The 25201-nt window shown below is 40.4% G+C and overlaps 1 protein-coding gene across 3 annotated transcripts in view; it reads left to right on the top strand.

Annotated features, from left to right (window-relative positions):
• Positions 1–25201, top strand: part of LOC142149878 (uncharacterized) — a 56549-nt gene that overhangs the window by 4600 nt on the left and 26748 nt on the right. For 2 of the 3 annotated variants that reach the window (XM_075205183.1, XM_075205181.1), the window contains exons 1-3: positions 17212–17296; positions 22513–22557; positions 23354–23387. In XM_075205183.1, coding sequence (XP_075061284.1) covers positions 22538–22557; positions 23354–23387 — 54 coding nt within the window. In that variant the 5' untranslated portion in view covers positions 17212–17296; positions 22513–22537. Of the gene's footprint in view, positions 1–17211; positions 17297–22512; positions 22558–23353; positions 23388–25201 lie in introns of those variants that run through there. The other variant, XM_075205182.1, reaches the window with a different exon arrangement.

The raw sequence follows: 25201 nt of genomic DNA, 5'->3' as shown, positions 1-25201 counted from the left end.
TGGTTTATTTTTTCCACAAGTGTGAAATAAAGAATTAGCCGCCAACCAAACATAGAATCATAATATGTGGGTGGAGCCAACTGGTGAACTGTATGAACAGTATCAGACTGTCCAGCGTTTGAGAACTGATGTAAAAAAGAAAACGTTCCTACGCTATTATTATTATTATTTGACCAGTTACGTACCAGGAATGAGCACACTGTTCAAAAGGGTTTACACACTAAAAGAAGAGGTATATAAAAGCGTAAGATAACACATAGAGAAAAGGTGTGGAGTTATGTGACATAAAAAAGTGTCAACAGGTGAGATGAGTTAAACATATATGCTTCAGTATAGAGATTACTTTTCAGGGAGCATTTAAAAGCTCGGTGACTATGAGGCTGATGTAGACTTAGCCACAATTGTGCCCCAAAATATCACAAGATACATGCAGGTCTGCACCAGTAGTATATACCATCACGTTATACCAGACATACGTCACATGCACTTACGTGAATGCTTATAACCATTTGTTTTGCTAGTAGAATACATATTCCCTCTTAGGCATCTGTGAAACTCCAAAAACCTCCCTACCACCAGAAAAACAACTCCCCGTCTCATGTACCTGAAAAAAGTTGCTTAAACAGAGTAAAAAAAAACAGCATAATATATGAACTTGTAATGAAGAAAGCACCTATCAGCACCAGTGGAACATTCTCATACAGCCAATCACTAGTTCTGTCAAATGTCATCATCATTACCCGCTATTTGCACTTGCTCTTAACGACCCACTGCTTGGGCATGTGTATATGTGTCTGTGTCCCTGTCTGCATCTGTTCCCAATTGCTCGTACTCTGCCTACGTTAGGACACCGCTTCCCTCCCCCATCCCACCTCTCCAGGCACCAGTGGGCTTATGTGCCAGAATCCCACAAATTTGCATATACGTATATGCGTGCAGCCACTGTTCTGGGCATACGCAGAGCAATTTTATGTAAGATATGCTACACAAACTAGCATAGTGCTGGCTCTGCATCAGCCCCTATCTGAGTGTCTAATGGTATATGGAAAAGAGTTCTAGAGGTTTAGATTGTAATCCTTTACAGGTAGGGCTCTCTTTCCCCTAGGTTACCTGGCTACCCCTATCCTGTGAATACAAAAGGAAAGATAGTCCAGCAGTCTAAAACAAATAATATATAAATCACTATGTGTCAGCATAGACATAAATAGGAGAATTTTGTGCACAATATAACTACGTTGGGATAAGGTCACCTGCCAACATCAAGGAATCTCCTGTAGGTAAGTCCCTAGAATGTGGAACAAATGTATATTCAGGTTGTTACAATAAAACCTTCCCATGTCTAATGCTCGCAGCACCTATGACTTCCAAGTCCAGCCAGGACAATTAAGACCACAATGTATGTAAAAACAAAAGAAAAGCGCTCTGAAACAAACAAACAACCTTCTGCCTGGTCCCTGTTCTCCTCCTTGTTTGTTACGTCTGTGTTCCTGCACACAGGCTTGTCCCCGTTCTTCACCCAGTTCATGTAACTTGTTGTCTTGTTCATTGGGTAATTCATTGTTGTTTTGTTTTACTCCCCATTGTACGGTGCAGCGCCTTATAAATATTTGATAATAATAATAGGTGCAGCACAAGTCCTGTAGACATAAATGAGAAGAAGTGATCAGAAAATTATGAATCTATTGTCATAAATAGTTTATTGGCATTATTTTATTTATTAACTTGTCACAATTTTAAGTATTAATGTATTGCCGAAATTCTGGGGTCTCCCGGACTTTCTGGGAGAATAGGCAAACATGCTCTATCCCCTCCTCTAAAAATAACCTTACATGCCGTGCACACCAGTGGTAATTGTACTGAATGGGATAAACCCGTCAGTAGTCCCAGCAGTCGGGACCAACTGTTGAGTCGACAGGGCAGTCCCTTAAAAGCAGAAGAGTCCACTAAATCAGGACAATTGGGAGCTGTGGGACCGGTCATATCAGATTGTATCCAGGGGTAAAACAAAATATGAATAACTCACTGGGATGTTATTAAGGGTTTGGTGAGACGAATTTAAAGCAATGTATTCAGTTAAAGTTGAAGGAAGGATAGAAATTTACCTACCAATAAAGAAGTGTATTCTGGTAAGTGGAAACACCCTTTTAAATTAAGTGACCGAAACATTCCTTTCTGTAATTTTACACGGTACTAGTTCAGCTCACCTGTCCTGTCTGAGCAGCGTAATTTCCTGAAATATTAGCTATTAAACTAGGGATAGGTGCAGATCAGACTTAGAGAATGTGAGTCATCCCCTTAGAGTCGTTGCAGGAGGAAGTATGGACTGAGAAGATATTGTGTATTGGGACTTCCTGGCTTCTCACACTGCAGAACAATGAGCCGACAAGTAATGACAGCTGGGGATCAGTACCATTCTTACCGAGGAATTACTTTATTAACTCCTTTCTCCTTCGCATGGATCATGTTACCTTTTACAGAATAATAAAGACAAAATAGAGAACTGGACAGGGGAAGAAAATGTGTACCTATGATTTTATATTTTAGTCCTTAGTGTTATAAAAATATAGTATAGTATTTTAGTGTAATAAAGAGGGGTACCAGATAAATAAGGGCATTTGTCAAGTCTGAGATATAATAGCTATTAGTCTTTGTGCTTGCAAACTTTTACAAATATTGTTACTGAACACCTTATAAAAATGAACTGACGGACAACATTTTTACTGTCACATTGTAAGTTTATGTCAATATGTTTCTGGAAGTGAAGTAATGTCATCCTCTAGAGGAGCGGCTGTTGGCCTGTTTGGCTGTTTGGCGGCCAGCACCCCTTTGATTCTGAAAATATGATCTTGCCCCTCCAAGAAAAATTTGTTTCAGATTTTTATATCACTAAAACATACATTTATTTAGAAATACTTTTACATATATGTATGTTTATTATTGCTCAGTGGCGTCATGTCATATGAAACTTTTTGGTAACTAATTACTTATGTGATCTACAAATTTAGATGTTAAAAATAATTTTCTGATAAAAATCTAGCATCAAGGCTCGCACCCCCAGAACTGTTGTCTCGCACCCCTGGTTAAGAACGATGGTCAGGTAAGGGGTAAGGCTTGTTTTTTAAAGATGCACATTGATTTTGTAAACTTGCTCCTGTGCAAAAATGCACAGATGTAGGTTAAATATGTCCGCTACTATGCTTAGGCACATCTCAACTCTAAATATGGAAGTCACTGATAACTGATGTGCAACTAGTCGTTACATAGCAAGAATAGAACTACTTTTTGTATGCCTGAAAAACCTACAAGTCAGGTGTCCCTCAACCCAAAATACGTCTGCAGTTAAAGTGGCGTGATTAGCTTACATCTCTATACCCTACATACACCCCCCACACTGTACTCCATTTGCATGTGAATGCCCCTGATCAGCTTCTAAAAGCACAGGATTCTGCAAGTGTTATATACGTGCAACTACAAATACAGGTGCAAGTTGTGCATATGCTCAGTGCAGGGCCATAACTAGGGCTGTGCGACAGGGGCGACCGCCCAGGGCGCAGCACTGAAGGGGGGCGCAATTTAGGAATATTTTAGGTTAATTTGGTTAAAATTGAGGGCTAGGGGGGCGCAATTTGTCTTTCTCGCCCAGGGCGCTAGAATTCTAAGTTACGGCTCTGGCTCAGTGTGACAGATTTACAAAATTAAGATGTGCAAGTGCACTTGTGTCTAACTCTAAATCAAGCCTAAGTGTCTCCAAATCTTTAATCTTTGGTGTAGTACTTCATAATGGAGTGAAGCAATGTTGGGAAGTTGTCAGATTTGTACTGATGTCTAGTTTTTTTCTTATTGTTTTCACCGACTGTCAATAAATTTACTGATGGATGGCAACTCTGTTAGCCCTTATTTTTGACATAGAAATGTAGTGGCCATTTACCTTTTTTAACTGTTATTATTGATCAAACAATATCTAAATTCAAAAGGGATCCAACAAAACATCATGTCGCGCAAATGTGTAACACGCCATCAATTAGCCAGATTAAGCGGCTTGGTTAAGTGATAAATGTAAAATAAGATTAGAAAAAAAGAAAGTCAACAAATGGGTATATGGAGATACATTAGTTAGCTACAATAAATAACATTTAAAGTCAAATAGAAATGCCCAATGAAGCGTAAAGGACATACAGTACTGAACTTAGTTATTATAAATGTGAATATAAATAAATATAAACAATTAAGGCAGTAGGGCGTATCAGGTCTTCTAAGGGAGTCTTTAGGAAAAGGGAGGGCAGATACACGGGGTCATGAATGGGTAGATAAAGGGGGAATGGGGGATGGTGTGAATGTTGCCTTACTCTACATATAATAAAGTAAATTAATGCAATATATCTTGGTTTATGGATGTTCAAAGAGTAATGTGGTTTCATACCAGCCAGTTGTCTTTTTTTATTTGTAATTTAGTGGAAGTAAGGGAGTGGTCCAATTCAAGAAATCTGTACTCTAGGTGATTTATGGAGTGACAATTGCCTAAATCTTAAAGGGAAAGAATACTTTATCTCTGAATAGGGCCAGTGATGGTGGATTGGTATAAATCCAATCTTGCAAAATATACTTTTTAGCTGCTGCTGAGATTATCAGTAATCATTTTTGCTGCTTTTCTTGTGTTTGGCTTTTGTAGAAGTTATCCCAAGGAAAGTCTATTCTGATGAGAGGGGAACAAGGTGTAAGAGATGGAGAGTTGTATCATGTTTAGCCTGCATACAAAATCTTTTGATCACTGGGCTATCCCAAACACAATGATAGAGGGACGCATCTCTCCCCTTAGGGTAGCCTGGTGAAGGTTGTATTAGAAATTGAGAGGGGGTCAGGCAGCCTCTGTAATACATTCCATAGCACATACTTGCTGGTAAGGCTTTATCGACAATGATGATGTCATTGTGATCTCTTAGAGCTGAGGGAAATGTTACAACCATTGGGAGATATCAATCTCTCTGCTACAAGAGAAGTGAAGAATGCAAATCATTTTGTAGAGATAAGAAATTGCATTGGGCAGAATTTGTCTATTTACTACTACATAGTCTGAACCAGGCAGGAAGGCCAAGACCTTATGCGTATAGTCTTGAGCTTGAAGGAATGTTAAGTTGTGAGATAGGATCAAAGCAAATTTAGTTAGCTGTGTAGTATGTTAGTAGTTTTTTAAATTGTGTCAGTAACAGATTGGATAGTAGTGTCTCCTCTTTGTGTCCAAATGTTTAAAGGAGAGATGATTTAAATTAAGTATCCTGTTTATGGTTCTAATTTCTTCTTTAAGGATTTCTCAATACATTAAGGGTTGGCCTTTGCAAATGCAGAGCCCTGTGCAATATCCCTTTGTAAAAGCTTAGCCCTGTAAAATACACACAGAAGCAACGTTTCCAGGGGCTCCTCTGTTTCTGTGTGAGGTAATGGACTATTTGGCTGCATAAAAATAATAACCAGCTAAATATGTCTGCCAGATGCAGGTGGGTGTGACCCTGTGCACCAATAGGAAGGCTCTCGGCTTCCTGTTGGCCCACATGGTCACACATTGACGATGTATTAACATTTCAAAGACCCAACCGGGAGTTTGAAATAGTATCAGCTGACACAATATGATGTGGCCGGGGTACCTGGGCCATCATTATGTTCTGCTGTGAGAATCTCTGCCCTGTATTGTAAAGTCAGAGGGACTTTGGGGATTTATAACATATTTGGGGGTAAGTATTGTATAGTGGACTCCAGAATAGGGCCTGCATTCTATAATGGTCACTTGTATGTACTGTGTTCTATTGTGTAGTGGTCACTAGAATTATCTGTTTTGTATATTGTATATGATACTCTTTGTATATCATATTGGTCACTAAGATGCTCTCAGTAGAGTATATTAGTATAGCTGGGCAGCATGGTGGCTAGTGGTTAGCACTTCTGCCTCACAGCGCTGGGGTCATGAGTTCAATTCCTGACCATGGCCTTATCTGTGTGGAGTTTGTATGTTCTCCACGTGTTTGCGTGGGTTTCCTCCGGGTGCTTCGGTTTCCTCCCACACTCCAAAAACATACTGGTAGGTTAATTGGCTGCTATCAAAAATTAACCCTAGTCTCTCTCTCTCTCTCTCTCTCTCTCTCTCTCTCTCTCTGTCTGTGTGTATATTAGGCAATTTAGACTGTAAGCTCCAAAGGGCCAGGGACAAATGTGAATGAATTATCTGTACAGCGTTGCGGAATCAGTGGCGCTATATAAATAAATGATGATGATGATGATGATGATGATGATTAGTATAGTGGTCAGCAGAAGCCTCTCTGTATTGTATATCTGTTATCAGAATGCCCTTTGTCTCTTATATCTCTCACTATAATGTTCTCTGTCCTTTATATCTCTCATTAAAATGCTTTCTGTATTCTAGATTAGTCAGTAGAATAAGTTCTACAGTAAATAAGGAACAGATGTGACTGCGTTGTAGTTGATTATACCTCTTTCAAATAAAGGTTTTATATATTTAATAGGCTATGTAAACCCTGCTCACATGTTTTGACCACACCCATTTTCACCGTTGCATGCAAAATGTCTTACATTTTCCTCATGGCAGGCTGACGTCTCTGTATAAAGGAATTATAGCTATAACTATATCAGACCATTTATTCTTATACTGTCAGGTATGATAATATAGCAGTGTGTTATGTAGGGTGACACTCTCTTTCGTAAGGCTTATAGATACTTTATTTGAAATAACAAAACAAACAAGTCTAGTTCTATTACAAAGAACTAGAGCAGACAGTGGGATAAATGTTCCAGATATTACGCGTTATAGCCGGGCAACAATTTCTCGATACATTAACCCTGTTAGCTTTAGTGCCAGTTTTATTATTAAAAATCAGATAATTAAACTATTGAACTTTTAGAAGAATGACACTTGTAGATGGGAGCCACCTGCAAGGCTTAATGGGATGGATTATGAGTGACTTGTCATCTTGTTCTTATTGTTAGGAGGGGTTGAACAGTAAATTAGCAGAGATCAGCAGGTAATTCCCGAAAATACATGTCAGTTGAATGCATCAATCAAAAAGTAGTTTTATTAGTACTTGTGTCCATGACTAGACAGCTGTTAGCTATGTAAGGCATTAAACCAAACCAGTATGTTGATTGAGAGGCTGCACGACGGTTCAACACAACTCAGATAACAGGAAATTGTATAATCATCATCATTTATTTATATAGCGCCACTAATTCCGCTTCTGATGGAACGAGGAAGTGACGACAACTTTCATATTGGGAGCAGCGTGTGTAAGGGCTATAAGACCATAGTTGCCAACATTTTACAATTATTTCCATTGAATTTCCATTGAGCTGGTCCAATGAAAAATAATGGTATTATCTAAGTGGACTTGGTGTAGATAATATCTATCATAACAGGTTTAGTAAACTTTGCTATAATGTAATGTTTGCATTTTAAATACATATATTCCATTAAATATTAACTTATAAAGCCCATAGAACAGATGGTGATAATTGAATCTAACATACAGAGTGAGAAGAAAAGTATTGTGCAGTTGGTCAGTGTTAGAAAATAGGAGCATTTCTAGGGACAGAAACTTCAAGACATATATATTTCAAACCTATTACACACACAAATGTCTCTTATACTTTGCCCAGTGCAGCCAAGTCCAGCATCACATGACCGCTTCCGCGCAACGCAGAGCCAACATAGCGCCTACAGCACACCTCGGATCAGAGGGGCAGGGAGTTCTGCCATTAGAGAGGCTGTCACGCATTACAGATTTTCTGCTATGTGTGAACCAAGCTTTCCCATACAGTGCTCATGGATCTCCTTACACAACGATTCTCACACCTGTAGGATAAATGGCTTCACTCTATTGAAATCCCCACCAGATTTTTAGATTTAGGGTTATTATTAGTTCCTCACTGCCTTATCCTCTTCCCTGCTCCCGTTAGACAACTTGAAACCCTTCCCTGATAATCGTGGCTGGTAGATCTACATAACAGGGTGGGTGGGGTACGAAATAACAGGGTTACTGTCTCCCCCTTTTTTTATTGTGTGTGCTAAAAGGCTATGACTATGACTATGGCAAAATGATAACAAAATGTTAAAGAGCACAAGTACAGAGGCAAAATGTCCTTAGGAAATGCCTAGAATAGTTTTGATCCACCCCTAACTCCCTTCACCCAGTGTTACTCCTTTTGTTTTGTTTCTTCCTTGCAATGCAGTTTATAAACTGGCAATCACAAGCAACTGCTGTGTGTTCCCTCTCTCTTTTGCTATCCACATCCCCTCCATGGGGTAAATGTATGAAAGTCCGATTTTTTTAACTTGCCGGAAATCTGGGACTTTGCAGTTAAAATTTAAAGCGGCGATTGCTTGTAAAGGCAAGTTTGCCTTTACAAGCCATCGCCGCTTTAAATTTTAGCTGCAAAGTCTCCGATTTTCGGTGAGTTCAAAAAATCGGACTTTCATACATTTACCCCCATGTCTTTGGAAAATTAATAAAAAATAAATCAATATCTGTATCAGACAAACGGATTCCATCATAATATGTTCCTCAAGTTCATTATGCCTAACAGAGGGAATCCCTGTCAGATCTAAATGTTTGGCTAATGTCTTGTTAACCTTTTTGAAAGTTTTATTAATTATCTTTGATGACAACACACTTATATCTTTAATTGAACTCTGACCACACATATATCTTTGAATGACTGGCTTGCAAATGCCATATCCCTCTTTATGTTAATAAATAAATCTATACATCTCACATCGCCTAAGTAATTTGTTCCTGTATGTAGTAGGATCACATCCGACAATTACGCATTCCTTGCGAACCATTCCACGTCTGTCCAGTCAGCAGGGATGCCCAATTTTTCCAGTCTGGCCATTTGTCCACCCTTCCTGCCGTCCCAGTGGTAAAGGTATCCCCAGAAATCCATACAAATAGTAGTTATTGGTCCCTTTCAGCTTTTTCTGTTGTTTGTTGACCTGGATAGAGAGCTCTATCTAGCTGCCAATTGTTCCTGTGTTGTTCCTACAGTCATTGGTTTTCTTCCTTTGTCTCCTCACTTACAGCCCTTGCTCCTGGAGTAGGTTTAGTGTCTCCTGCTAACATAAGCTAGTTCATCAAGTATGGTAAATTCATTTTAAGTGATAACCCCATGTCTCCTTCCAAAAACATCAAGACAGTCTGTTTTGGTTGGGGCTGTCGGCATTTGCTTATGTTTTAAAACTGAACAAAGTCTATAAGGAAATATAATTAACAACTCTTAGCCGCTGTTACCATTATCAATGTAAGTATGTTTCCTCTATTTTCTTTTCTCTGTGCAGCTCTGAAGATTTAATAGTTACTAAAATAGCACCGGTCATGTATATATACTGTACAAGGGGAGGGAAAACCCAATGATCATTGCGTGATGCAAGATTCAATCCACTGTGAGCAACATTTGGAGATTCCAAGAACTCAGAAAAAACTGAAGAGTTGGCTAAATGAAAGGAGAAGAAGAAAATGAATTGCTAAAATGTGACATTTTTTGCAATACAATGCATGTAGCACGATTAAACATTTCCCGAACATTGGTGTATAAAGTAATAATGCTGACCGCATGACAGACAATATGGGGTAATTGACCTGGCATGTGCTGGAAAACCAGTATGTCTGATAATAATTCGGTCATCATTTATCTGATGGTTATCGATCATGTTAGTAGATTTGTTTGGAAGATGGTGCTATCGGCCCGTCGGTCCGGTCATTTGTCATCAGCACTAACAGTCCTCGGCGATAACGGAAATTATTCAGCTTTTGGCGTGAGGGGCTGATTGGTCGGATCTTGTCCAAATAGAACATCGACGTCAGGGTCCTCATAGAACAGTGATTCTGTCGTACAGCTGCAAAACTGAAGGCCAGAATCACTACAAGTGTGTTTGGGGTAGAGTAGAAAGTCTGTATTACAAGATTTCTTTCTTCATCTCCACCACGGGCATAATGATAGTAATGTAATACGGGCCATTTGCCCCAAGGCACTGGTCTACAGGGGGTGCCATCTGGTGGCTGAGTGTGCCACCCACAAGTTGAGAGAGAGAGAATGCAGCCCCCAGTGTATCTATATTTGATTGTGGATTGTGCAGGATGTGCCACTGTTACAGTCTTACTGGCTGGAACCTCAGATTTACCAGACTCATACACACATCAGCCCAGTGGCACCCGCTCTGGCACTGTCACAATTCACAGCTGAAGTAAAACTAAGCTCGGCTATGATTGGCAGACATGTGCAGAACATTGAAGTTTCCATGGCATTCCAAACTAATCAGTGCAGACCTACCGTGTGTTGCTGTGTCTGAGAGAGTTAATAGCGTTACCACCACCATGTATGACAGTGTCATGGCTGTCATTTTGAATAGGACAAGAAACAAACTCTTGCACTGCTAATATATATATTATCTCCAAAGGTGCTGCAAAAAGGGACATTTCCAAACCAAACCAACAAAGAAAATATTTGAAAAAACAAAAAACAAACTTATATACAAATCTAAGGTAGATAATGATATCGGTAGTAAAAAAAAAAACTTAGTGACACATAGTCCTAACTTCCACTCATTTTTAAGACTATTTTAAGGCATAAACAAGGCCAGTAGAAGCAGCTTTATAAAAATAAACCGAAAAAGTTTAAAGTACTTAAGGGGTGGCCCTAAAGTGATTATAGCCTGGTAGCCTGGACCTATAGCTGACATTTTAATGTTACTATTATTTCCAGACAAATCTGCGCCAACAAAGTTCTTTCCTGGCCGCAGTCACCAAAGCTGGAGTGTGGCAGTGCACCCATGTACATGCAGGTATATTTCTGAATTGCACAAAATAAAACCAAAGCCTACACCACTGATATGAATCTAATATAAAAAGTACTGCTGCTTTACAAGATATCCTATTAATTATGTCACTCATACAGTGCTTTAGGCAGCCCCTGGCATACAGGGCAACCGACTAGGTTTGCCTAAAGGTAGCGACAGCCTTACCCTTAGTGCCGCTCTATGATTGGTTGCCAGTGCTCAAGTTACTTTTTAGAGGCACATCACCCGGAGCGGAGTTCTGTAGGATGTTATATTGAGTGACATTAATGAGAGAAAGGAGATGCTGGGACAGTGCATAACTAAGTGCAGACATATAATGGTTGCAGCTCAGATCAGCCTGGAACACAAGGTCTCAGAAATGCCACTGCATTGACTCCTGTCGCTATGCCACAGTCTTGAAATGTTAGTGGACAACATACCTTTGCAGTATATTAGAGCTATATCCAAGAGAGTGCAGGAGCAGCCATTTACAGGACTCATATATAGGGTGAAAAAGGGTCTTTTAAATTAATATGTCAGTATTCTCAGAATAAGTAATGGATGTTATTGCAGACCATGGGACTCTAATATTGCTACCTATTAGGTACAATAAAATCCATTTATGAAAATGGGTGCATAGGAGAAAGGTGTTGTAACCCAAAGTAACCAATCAGATTCCGTAATTTTATTGTTCTTTAATGTAGCATATAACTGCCAGCTTCACGCGCCTGAGAATGACCTGGTTGTATACAGGTGAATAACTGACATTTCCAAACATGACCTTTTGCCTCTGCTTGGCAGGGTAGAAAAATGCAGAGATAATTTTTAATTGAAATCCTTACATTGAAGCATACCCTTACATTGAAGCATACTGTGTGGACTCACAGTGTATTTTGTGTTCTGAGAAACTACTTATGAGAAAGCAGCTTATCCATTCACTGGGAACAAGGAGAGGAAGTGTGTGTGGGTGACAGGTACAATAGATTGTTGCTGGATGACTTGACCTATACTCCATTCACACTGCCTAATAGACCCGGGTGTTTGCCGGGGCGAGCCCCGATGACCTGGGTCTAGGCTCAGTGTGAATGGGTCCCGGGGCATCTACCCAGGACGGATAACCCGGGAATTAGACCTGGGTCTTTTACAGGGTTATTCCCGGGTCCGACCCAGGTAGCCACCAGTGTGTACGGTGAGACCTGGATATTTCAATCTGGATCTCACCGATCACCATTTAAAAGTAAAAAACAAAATAAAAAAAATTCATCATCACAAGAGGAGCCAATCAGAGCTCCTCTTGTGATGTTGCCAGGGAGACCCAGGCAGACCCGTGTTCAGTGTGAATACGGTTCACCCGGCTATTTGTCTGGGTGTCCTGAACTGTCCCCGGTAATATCCCGGGTTCCTATACCTGGGATACTGCCGGGGTGGCGGTCTGAAAGTGGTATAAGGTAAGTAATGGTGACGTTATTGCCTGAGATTTCCAACATCTGATCTCACAACAGACAGCGTCAAAGTGGTTCTTCTGAAATATGTAAAACAGCATAAGATACAACTTTGAATGAAGGTGAGTAATACTTTCTGTGAATTTTGTTAAACATATGTTGTGTTTATAGGTACAGGGGAAGTGTGAGTTTTACTGCTTATTTCCTCCAGTTATGCAATTATGACATCATTCTATTACCAGCCTCTCCTAGACAGCCGAAGTACCCGACAACAAGGAGCTGGATGCAGCAAATTAGGTATCACCGTTGCCTGAAACATCTTGTACACAGAGCTGGATTAAGGCTCTGGGGGGCCCGGGGCACTTTAGACAGAGGGGCCCCCTAAGGTGTACTATGGCTATAATTTTAGACAAATACACAGGCAAAACTGTTTGCACTACTGTGCGCAGCTCTGCCTTCACCAGTAGTACAGTGTGAAGCGGGACATACCTCCTAATTGTCCTTGTAGTTGGACCAAATCCTGACTAAGCAAGACAGTTACTCAAATTCGGGACTGCCCCACCAGATTCAGGATAGATGGCAGACTGTCTTGCTCTCTCCTACCTGTTCTGATCACTTTCATCACCTCTGGCTGCTGGTGTCTTAAACTCAGTTGTTGCTTGTCTGGATCCTGGAATGTTCGTGAAAATCTAAAACAGCCCTGGCATTAACTTAATAGCACCCACATTTAATAAGTAGGCCTCACTCCCTGCAAATAGGCCTGAATATTACATGAAATAAAATAAATAGTATACAAATTTAATAATAGAACTGTTTCTCCCAACTAGCCCTGACATTGAATTAATAGCATACACATTTAATAAAAAAACAACTATTTCCCTCCCCACAAAACAGCCCAGCAATAGATTAACAGCATTCACATGTAATAAAGAAACCCATTTCACACAATCATTGCTGACAATATTTCATATTCACGTTTAATAAATTAGCCCTCCTTCTCCCCAAACTTAGACCCAAATTGAATAATTCTCTCTCTCTCGTTTTTCAAAGCGCTGGGAAGAGCAGAAGCACCGCACAGACTGACTGTTAAAGACCTTTTAGATATTCATTCTCAAAACACAACACATCCACAAATTTCCAGGTAGGTAAAACACCAGCTTTTGTCATCAATTTGTTCAGCATCTCAGGGTTAATTTCCATTGCTACCAACTCCATGTCTGCTACTTCTGAGCTACAACTCACACAACATATCAGCACTGACTGAGCCTTTCTCCTGTTTTTGCACCTGTGAGTCTCCCCCCCCACCAGGTGCGCACCTCTCTTCAATACAAAGCCTCTCTGGACGGACCAAATCCTTACCAGCAGCCGACATGTACAGCAGCACCACGGGTGCTGTACATTTTCAGATTGCCGAATGGTAGTTGCTGCATATGCGCAGCAGCTTCTCTCCTCCCAGCCGGCGACGGTGGGGGGCCTTCAGAGAGGTGGGGGGCCTTCAGAGAGAGGGGGCCCAGGGCATGTCCCCCCTGTGCCCCCCCTTAATCCGGCCATGCTTGTACACGCAACTTTCAATGCAACTAAAGAATGTTAAGGAGGGTCCATACACAGGGCAATAATTCATTCATTTTACATTTATTTATATAGCACCAGCATACACTGCAGCCCTTAACAACAAACACAGTAATAAAACAAGATTGGGTATTACCAGACAAAGAGGTAAGAGCTCCCTGCTCACAAGCTAACTGTAGAATAAGATGAGTTTGATACATGAGGTTAAGTGCCACAGATTGCATTTTGGTCCAGCCAGATTGTAATGGGAAAGGTGCTTAATCAGGCTATATAATCCAGTCACACAGCAATTTTGGTTTGGGGTTAGATGATTGTGATTGCATATAAAGCACACATGTAAGCTTTGTGTGAGCTGTATAGAGGGCTGGTGATCAGATAGAATAGCCTAGGGTGGTTAAGAGGGTGGTTTGTGAAATTGATAAGCTTGCCTGAACAGGTGAGCTTACAGGTGAGCTTACAGGTGAGCTTACAGGCAAGAAGTGACTTGTGTGTGACCACCTCTACCATCTTTCTGACAGATAACAGATGGGAAGTCGAAGGATGTAGATCCACATGGCCATACACAGCTCTGACTGGCATTCCAAATATATGTTTGTGCATAATCTGTTCTGTTCATAACGTTATCTCTTTTTTGAATTATCCATTATTCCCACTGCCTCTTAGTGAGTATTCCCTATTAGTGAGATATTAGTATTTCTATTCATGGTCGCCTCTAGAGATCTCTATCTTTGGGCCCTATTTATGAAAGATCTCAGATATAACCTGCTATCATTTCTTATTGCCGCTTTTTACATCATTAGACATGAATTCTCGGATCAATTTATCAATTTACTTATGCAAGGACAGCGCCTCTGATAACTGTCTGTCCTGTGAAGACTGCATAACATGCATAAGAATGAGATACCTCTTATCACTTGCTGAAAGCATCTTGGAAAGACTTAACCTCCAGGGCAATGGTATGGATGGTTAGTTTATAGCACACCAGAGATTTATGTCATATCTTCTACTCTGTTAATGTATAGCTCTGTTGCTTCAATTTGCCATTAACTGCTGTTTTCCCAGGATTTAAGGCTATAAAATCATTGATAAATAGCCCCTTTAAGTTATGCATTCTCTCCATATTCTCCTATGGACACCTCTCTTTTGTATATGTGAACATGTTTATTACTTTTGTCGAACTGTGCTTACATTTCCCCCAGCAGTGCATCCCTTAATAAGTACAGGGGGCAAGACCTGATCACTGGGACCGCAGAGATGATGGAGAATTCAAGGCCTTTTGCAGGGAACAAAAAGGCCCTTCACCAAAGCAGGGAAACCCTGTAAATTTGTCCTCTTCACCCATTGCCTCATTAAATTGATCTTATTTGCAAAATTAAATCTTGTTTCAGCACTTCAGAGCAAAACTAGGCCTGAGTAGAAAGGAACGCCCTCTACCCATCCAACTCTTCACATCGGCTGGTGCAAATGTTTGTGCTTCACTGCAAAACTAGTCATGTGACATCACCTACAAATGCACTCCCCCATTAAGCCCTTCATACTTTCAGCCTCAAAAAGCCCACGCCCCTCCCCTACCACCATGCTGGCCACGCCTCTTATCTTGGCAGTGTGGGGGCGGAGATTATTGTAGCATGCCATTGTTCCACGCTACACCTCTACCCAGGGCCGGTGCTAGGGTCCATGGCGCCCTAGGCAAAATTGGCGGCCTCTCCCCCCCCCCTCGCAAAAATCGGCGCCCTCCTCCCCCCTCACCCCGTCTTTTCTTACCTTGTCTCACCACCGCCGCCTCTCTGCTCCGTCTCCTCCCCTCCACTCACTGACACTAGTGAGTGGAGGGGAGGAGACGGAGCAGAGAGGCGGCGGTGGTGAGCAATAGCCTCTTCCCCCCCTCCCCATGCATCTGAATGCTGTGCGGCGGCCGTGACAGGTATGGTCAGCGGTCGCCGCACAGTTTTAAAATTAATTTCCAGTTCTGTGGCGCCCTCTAGGCGCCCTCCAGAGCCCGGCGCCCTAGGCAAGTGCCTAACCTTGCCTAATGGGAGCGCCGGGCCTGCCTCTACCTAAAAGTTCCATCTCTAGGAACGACACCCACAGGCTTCAACACTTTACAAATCATCACAAATAGTAGAAGTATCATCAACATTAATGCTATAACAGAATGTATTTGTATTCTAATTATAATACACAAGTCATGCTAATATATGGATAAACACTTATAAATATTATCAATATAAACTGTGAGTTCTGCTGTCATTAATTATAATTAGTTCTAATGTTATTGCAATAGTCATTAGAAAAACTTTTTATTATAAAACATTCATTATAAGGAATAAAATTCCTCTACTGTAAATTATTACAGATATTAGAAGTCACCTCGGATTTCTGTAACCTGCGGCCTTTATATGGTCATTGAACTCTTTTTAGTGAGTTCTAAATTCCTTATAATTTATAGTAAGTTATACATTATCCCATTTATAGCCACTGTAATGTCTAATGTTATTGACTATTCATCATCATCATCAACAACATTTATTTATATAGCGCCAGCAAATTCCGCAGCGCTTTACAATTGGGAACAAACATTAATAAAACAATACTGGGTAATACATATAGACAGAGAGGTAAGAGGGCCCTGCTCACAAGCTTACAATCTATGGGACAATGGGACTTTGATACACAAGGGCACTTGCTACATCATACTACACATTGATTCAGCGAGAATGCAAAGGTAAAAAGTATTGAGTGGGCTGTGTGATCAGTCACACAGCAATGTTGGTCAGAGGGTTGTGGCCTTGTGTTAGCTGTGCAGAGTGTGGTAATAGGGTAACAAAGGGGGGTTTAGAGGTTGGTTGGTTGAGGAATATTATAAGCTTGTCTGAAGAGGTGGGTTTTCAGAGAACACTTGAAGGTTTTTGAAAACTAGAGAAAAGTCTTACTGTGCGAAGGAGGGAATTCCACCAAGTGGGTGTAGCCCGAAAAAAGTCCTGTAACCGGGAATGGGATGATGTGATGAGAGCGGAAGAGAGGCGCAGATCTTGTGCAGAACGGAGGTGTCGAGTGAGGAGATATTTCGAGACAGGTGAAGAGATGTATGTTGGTGCAATTTGTTGATGGCCTTGTATGTTAGTAGAAGACTTTTATTTAAGACTATTACAATAATACTCTTAGAATAATCAGTTATAACTCATATTTATTCATTATAGTTATTCTTCCAAGATAAATAACATTTGTATATTAAATATGAAAATAAGAGATGACGATTGATCAATGTGGAGTAAATCGTCCTCTTCCTGATTGAGTAAGAAGCTGAGAAAGCAGGTGAATCAGATAAATCTTGGTGTGTGACCTGCTTTTCAGGAAAATATGCACCGCCCAAGCAGCACATTATAAATATCGTGTGTTCTTCATATGTCACACAGAGACACGGGAAACCTGATACTGAGGAGGAAATCAGGTGAGTTGCTGGGTTTCATCATTCTATTATCAAAGAGTTATTGTTGGTTCAGTCAGTCCTGACACCTCTTTCACAACATTTTTTCAGAGAGCAGTGTTAAGAGAATGGCAACAGATGAAAAAAGTGCACAACAGACAGATTTGTGTTTAGAGAAAGTATAAAAAGCAAAGTACTGTATTGTAGGGTTAATAACCTAATTGTAACTATTGTAGTGATAATAAAGTATTTATATGTGCTACCAGAGTAATGGATGCAAATACTATGTAGCCACAAATACTTAATAGCTTTATTGTACACTGAAATGTAAAGTTGATCTAGGACATGCCCTATCCCAACTATCTAACTACCAACTATATCTGCCATCACATTTTAAATTTACCTCCCCCTCCAATGCAACATGGTTTTGCCAGGTGCAAAGTTACTACTTTTTTTTGCTTTCCTTTCCTTAATATCTCAGGCCCTTTCATTGGAAGTGTCTTATAAAGAGGGACATGTGTAATTAACTGTTTAATTCTCCCCTTTAAATGTCCCATGTTATCAAATAACACATTGGGGCTCATTTAGAGGTGGATTACTATGGGCTTAGATTATATGTAGGGAAAAGACACGTACATGCATGTGATGAGCCAGACACATCTCAAGATGTATCCAGATAACAATACTAGCAATTGTGGCAGTCATATGTCAGGTGTAACAAGTATGTATACTTCAGCACCACAAAAGTATACAGATGACAGAGAAAGGCGTAGAAATAACATAGAGATGCACTTGCAGTATTAGTAAATACCAGGGCCTGATTAAGGGTTCTGGCAGCCCTAGGCTAATACACCAATAGCGCCCCCCCCCACCCCCACTGTTTACATTCATATTCAGCAACAAACAAAATATCATTCTGCACATGTACAACAACCAATTAATGTACAAAAGGAGCAATATGTTGACATTCAGCACATCATATAAGGCATATATCTGGGACTCGTTAATGAATATTTAAGTGTATTCTCCAGCATTCAAATTCTCTTACTTTTACTTGTTCTTGCAGCTTTGATTACCTATTGTTCTCTCTTGCTTTTACTTGCAGCTTTGCTGTCATCTAGCTGGCTTCCAGAAAGTTGAGGTTCTGTTATGCAGAGATTATATTATAATGCAAACAGTTAACAAACCCTGAATGATTACCCTCTTTAGTTCAAACACAACACTCCTTTATGGACAGATAAAACTACCCCATAGCACAGGCATATATAGACAATAAAATACATAAAATTGTGTTGTCAAAGAGCTATAATCAAATACTAACATCTACCAGTCCCATCTGACTAGTATTTAGCATTCTGGTGACCACTGAGAACACAGAGACCATCCATGTAACCGCCACACAATAGAGACAACAATCCCATGCTAATTCAGCCTTTTCATCTGAGAGTTACCAACACTTCTTTTTGGCTTGAATGCACAGAAGGGGGTTGTTAGCCTTTCATACTGTGTCTTGGAGAAATAGGAAACCTATCTGTATAACGTAACAGCAAGTACTTTAAGAAATCCCAGATTGATGTAAATTTAAGTTACGGTAAATCCAAGTTTAGAGAACATATTATATCCTGATGATCAATGAATGTAATATCTCAGACTTTGTGGTGCCAGGAAGGAAAGGGGGCTGGTTTACCCCCCGCCAACATGTGTATCAGAAACAGTACATAAAGCTGTATTTTGTATTTTAACTGTATTATACCATCTGAACTTCTGGAGATCAAGTGTGTAAAAATCCTTGTCAGGACCCTTGAGCAATAAACGTCACTGCTGAAGATTCTGCCTGATGCCTATTACTTGCTGTGTCCTGTGACCAACAGATAAGAGCTTACATTTTAATCAGTTCCCTGACTGTTCTGTATTGAACCGAGCTTCTCTGTGTCAAAGCTCTACCAGCTACCCAGCAGTCCTGATCCATAGTAAGCGGTTAGGAAGTACCAGACAACTCACAGCAAAGAGGCCCTGTAGCAGTTATACCAACTACCCAGAAGTAAGCAGTTTTAGGTGCCATGAAGGAGCCTGGTGGGGGCAGCAAGATTCTTCTACAACTATTGGGCAGTTGGCATTCAGTCTGCGAGTACCCAGAAATAAGCGGTTTTAGGTGCCATGAAGGAGCCTAGTGGTGGCAGTAATATTCTCCTACAACTATTGGGCAGCTGGCATTTGTAGTCTGCGAGTACCCAGAAATAAGCGGTTTTAGGTGCCATGAAGGAGCCTAGTGGTGGCAGTAATATTCTCCTACAACTATTGGGCAGCTGGCATTTGTAGTCTATGAGTACCCAGTAGTAAGCAGTTTTAGGTGCCATGAAGGAGCTTGGTGGTGGCAGCAAGATTCTTCTACAACTATTGGGCAGTTGGCATTCGCAGTCTGCGAGTACCCAGAAGTAAACAGTTTTAGGTGCCGTAAAGGAGCCTGGTGGTGACAGTAAGATTCTCCTACAACTATTTGGCAGCTGGCATTTGCAGTCTGCGAGTACCCAGAAGTAAGCGGTTTTAGGTGCCATGAAGGATGCCTAGTGGTGGCAGTAAGATTCTCCTACAACTATTGGGCAGCTGTCATTTGCAGTCTGCGAGTACCGAGAAGTAAGCGGTTTTAGGTGCCCTGAAGGAGCCTGGTGGTGGCAGTAAGATTCTCCTACAACTATTGGGCAGCTGGTATTTGCAGTCTGCGAGTGTCTGGTGGCAGGTGACACCAGTAGGAGTGGTCAGTAACAATCAGTTACTGACCGTGAGAAAGAAATCTAGATAAACCGTTTAAGAAGAACATCCCTTCATATTCTTCCCTCACAAACCTAGTGGTGAAGTAAGCCCATCCGGTCACAGGGGCATTATTGTGCCCCACTTTGTTTAGAGTGGCCTACTGCCCATATGTATCAGAGCACTTTAAGAAGCTATTTTTCTGAGCAAAATTCAAACCCCACATATTGGTAGCAGCTGGGACAATGGTATTTTACATTCTGGGAAAAGTAGCCTTGTCTGGGTGGAAAGTGCTGGTGTTTTTACAAAATGATGGACATGGACTTGGTAGAGTCCAGTTGGCTTTAGAGAAGACTTTCTTTGATGTACCTTGACGTAGACCCAGTTTCCAGGCTTTATTGAGTGACAAGATTCTTCTGGTTCCTTGCTTTGAGTCTCGCAGACCTAAAAAAACTTGACACATTTAATTACAGTAGTCCAAGATAAGTTCATCAGTAAAATTGTCAAAAAAGTCAAGAGAAGATAAAAAAATATTGATGAAGACAAAGGTAATTTCTTATTTTTAGTATTTCAGGAAAGCTTCAAGTGAAATTCCCTTAATCTCTCAAAATGGTCTGCTGCTGCTTCCAGTTTACCCTGCTTGCAGGCATTCATTTTAGACTGAATTGTTTTTACAGAAATTATTGACTGTTCTTTAAAAGCCTCTTCTGTAGTCACTCAAATCATCACCTCCTGGATCCTAGCAGCAGTAGCAGGGAGTGCTGCTCTCCCCAACTGATTTACATCTCCCCAACTGGTATTATAACACTCAACCTTAACTTCTTCTTCTTCTACCTACTCTTCTGGTTTTTCCCTAATTTTAGGCAGCCCTCTAACAATGCATTAGATCAGTAACTGACCATGGAACATGTACTATTTGAGACTGATCTCTTGGTTAGGAAAATTCCCTTAATGGGTTTGTTTAAATATTCCCAGTCTAATTAATCCTACCTTCTCTTTCTGAATAGTTGACACTCTATGAGGATGGGGTCTGATAGGATGTGTTGGCCAATTTGTGACTTGATAGATGGCTATAACAAGGTGTATTTTTGAACCACACTGATTGGGAAGTGGAGTTAGAAATGGTGATATTGCATATGTATGTAGTGTGTTAAATGCTTTAGGTTGTTGTAGTTGGGTGGTTGTTGGATTGTTGTAACTAGTGTCAGCACTTGTGCTATTTGTGGTTGTGGAAATTGAGTGAGAGTTTGTGCCGCACTGGATGAAGAGATTTGTTCTCTCTCTACTCTCACTCTTTTCTCTGCCATGAATGTCAAGTGAAATGGGGATGATGGTGGAGAGTCAGGTAGTTGACTATGTGTCTGTCTCTTTAAAATTGGACATATACAAATCTTGGTAGATGTATTTGGTAAATGTTGTGGTGGTGTTACAACAAAATGTTTCTTAAGTTCCTTTTTCTGTTTGTATTTTCCCCCTTATGATGGGCTTCTAAGCATCTATAAATAGAATCCTCATTCTTTTTAGAGGCTTCTTTATGTATTTATTTATTTTTTAAATATCTTTATTTTCACACTTTGCTCAAAAAACCAGCAATGCAGAATATTTCCACTGAATAAAACAGTACATTGTAAAGATGGTTCCGCAATACAACTTTCCAAGATTAGACACAACACGGTGAGTTTTCAAAGTGGGAAGGATTAAAAGGGGGAGACAGAGGGGGAAGACAAACTAAGCGCCAAGAGTCTGGAACTACATGCTGCCCGGAGAAGGGTCAGAGCAGTGTCCCAAAACGACTGTATGATGGGACAACCCTACCAGATGTGTAGGTGGGAACCTTGTCAGGCGCAGTCTCTCCAGCACCTGTTTGACGTGGTTGGGAAAATACTGTGAAGCTTAGTTGGGACTAGGTACCACCCTGAGTATACTTTATAGGCCATTTCCCTAACACTCACATTCTTTTAGAGGCTCCTATCAACCCTGTGCATACATCCATTGTGCACTACTCACTCTAAAATGCTTGTTTTAAAGCTCAGGTGACACATTTTACCTTTTCTAACTCAAAGGTACCTTTACGGTTTGCTCCTTTTGCAACTCAGTGCAGCTGTTGTACCATAATGTATACACATAGAAGCTACTGGTGTACCAGATGGCAGGTCTCTATTTTTCCCTGCCCCATTCTTATAAATTCAATTCATCTGGGAAAACACACAAAGAAAGATTGTTTAGGAGTTCCATCAAGAATAGAGAACAACCTGATTAGCCCATACAACCATAAACACAGCTCTGAGTTTACATCTTAAATGTTGTTAATATATTTACATAATTGTGAATAATATACTTTTTAATACCTGGTAACAGTATATATAAAAACATTACTTTCTCTATTCTTTCTAGATTTCAAAATATTTTCATTGTGCACTAACATGGACATCTGTTATCTATAGGGTCAGAATGTAGGTCTTTATGAAAGATTCTGTGTTTTCTATCCACAGTTCCTGTGACCTGTGAATTATCACCATGGCTACCCCAATATACAGGTATTGATAAGTGTTTGCTTATTCATTTATATTCAGTGCACATGTCAGTTGTCATAGTGGGGGACATTCATGTTTACTGGGGCCCAAGTAACTGTCAACAAATGTCTGGTTGACAGCCTCAGTTTCAAATAAATACCTTATACATGTGCACCAGAAGTGTCCCTTAGTCAGCCCAAGATGATCGTTCTAATCTTTGTAATATTTAGAAAATACGTAATCTGACTATTGGAAGATATACCATTGGGAGATTTGCTATAATTGGGGTTAACTTTTTCTTACATTTATAGATAATCTTCTACTACGAATGATCAGAACGCCCAAGTTACTATCCAAATACTGTAAAATACCAAAACATAATAATATACCAGGATGAGTGCTAAAGTGATACAGTATGTTAGGGGGTGGGGAGCAAGCCATTTGGGGCCATAAGTGGGACAAAATAGAATTTCGTTCACCTCGTATTTAAGTAAAACATTTTGGAGTTATATGCCTTCTTCTTAAGACTGAAATTAGCAAAGGACACAGTGTGTCACTATGTAAAAGATCTTGAAAAACAAAGGTGTCTGAAGTAGAAAAATAATTAAATGTTGTTGTATTTTGTCTTATACAAAGTGCTAGCTTCCATCGTATACCAAACATACGTGATTCGTTATCTTGCAATGTAGCAGTGTTAGACCTGAATACATGGACTACATGATAGTTGACACTTTGAGTCTGCAATTTGACACTTTGCCCGCATACCTTTAAGTCATATTTAATGCAATAAAATAAATGCAACATTGCTCTTACATTTCAGAGTACCCTGCCAGACAGCATGCACCTATAGTAAGGTAAGAACCTATACAAATATAATGTGTTTTATGTAAATGAAAACTTGAAGTAAGTGACACACAAATATACTAAATACAATATGTCACTGATAATTCTCAGTAGCCATAGAAAATCATCACAGGTGTAGATTGGGACTTTCTAAACAAGCTGACCGACCCTGGGATGCTTTATAGCAGTGGTGAGCAACACGTGGTCCAAGAGCCACATATGGCCCTCTAGAAAAGAACAATTTCCTCCTTGTCATGTAATGTGTTAGCACATACTTGCCAATTTTTCCTCGTTGGCTTCAGTAAGATCCCAGGGGAGGTGGGCGTAGGGGGGCTCGAATTGCATCATTTGACCCCGCCCCTAAACGATTGTCTCAATTACAACTGGGGGTGGGGCTAAAATGACGTGATATTTGCATCATTAAGCCCCGCCCACGGCCACTAATCTATTGTGGAGGAGAGAATCGGGAGGTTGGGGTAGGTAACCGCACTAGGTAGAATAATATAAGCACTGAGTATAATAATCACTTGTTAACCCGAAGAGAAAGTCTAATCGGGGGGTGCACCCAACACTGTAACAATTAAATGTAAGGAGGAGAAAAGGGAAGGAAAGACAGTGTAATTTGAGGCACTCCGTGGGTGCTTATTAAAATGTAACTTTTATTGAGTATGATTAAAATGGAAAGTAGATGAGCGAAATAATACAAATTAGTGAACTGTGGTTTAAAAATGCAAAAAATGGGGGGGAAGGTTTTTTGCAAGGTCCAACCTATATCCTAATAAATATTCAATAGTATGCTAAAATAGCACTAATAATTATATCTATTGCATACAGTATGTGTGAAAACTCTGTTGCCTGTGATTCAAGAGGCACTGTAAACTGATAGTGATATTCAGAATGTTATATTACCGGGTTTATATAGCGATCTGATGTTTAAGAAATCGCCAAATAACCCGAATCTGCAGTGCCCCTTACAATAATATACAGAGTAACATAGCGGGATTGATAAAATAAAGCCTTCCACGGACTAATAAGCCAGAGTTGTATCATGGAAAGGCTCCCGATGGGAGCTATATAAAAATCCCACTAGGTACTTAAAGACCGCATCAGGCTCTAGTAAGCTTTTGCGAAGGCATCAGAGGTTGCAAATGCTGTATCCAGGAATCGCGGGATTATGTGAAAATTCCCTACCTATATAAAACTGGGGAGCGATTCCTGGAAGAGGTAATAGAATTAGGAATTGGTGAGACAAAACGCCCTGCTCTCAATGGGAGGTCTTCCAGAAATGTGGGAGTCTCCCGGACATTCCGGGAAAGTAGGCAACTATGCGTTAAAGAAAAGCAGCTAATTAATCTCTAGAGACTTAAGTGTCTTTTACATTTCTGTCTCCATTACTGAAGTCATGTTGTCTAACCTGTCAGTCTTTGATTAAATCTTGGTCTCCATGAAAATGGCCACCTCGATAGGCATCAATACATGGACATAGGACACAATTTATGAGCTGTGTCATCATGCAACAGATGGCTAAGCCAACTATGTCTTGTACTGGCTCAGCATCAGGGAGAATGCCAGACTCTTCAGGGAGTGAGGGAGATTACCCCTATTTCAGGGAGTCTCCCTGACATTCATGGAGAGTTGGCAAGTATGTGTTAGCACAGATATATAGCAGGCCTCTTTACCAGCCTGACTAGACAGCCATACTATAACCAATCGTCAGGGCTAACACTTGTGATCTCACAATTTGATCTGATGCCTCTCTGTAGAAGTAATTGTATAGGTCTGATGTCTAAGGGGCATTTCAATTAAGCCGACACATTGCGGCTAC

Source organism: Mixophyes fleayi, chromosome 4 (genome assembly GCF_038048845.1).
Source record: "Mixophyes fleayi isolate aMixFle1 chromosome 4, aMixFle1.hap1, whole genome shotgun sequence".
In the NCBI taxonomy this organism is placed as follows: Eukaryota; Metazoa; Chordata; class Amphibia; order Anura; family Limnodynastidae; genus Mixophyes; species Mixophyes fleayi.
Note: the sequence above shows the minus strand (reverse complement) of the source record. Positions and strands in the feature narration are given on the sequence as shown.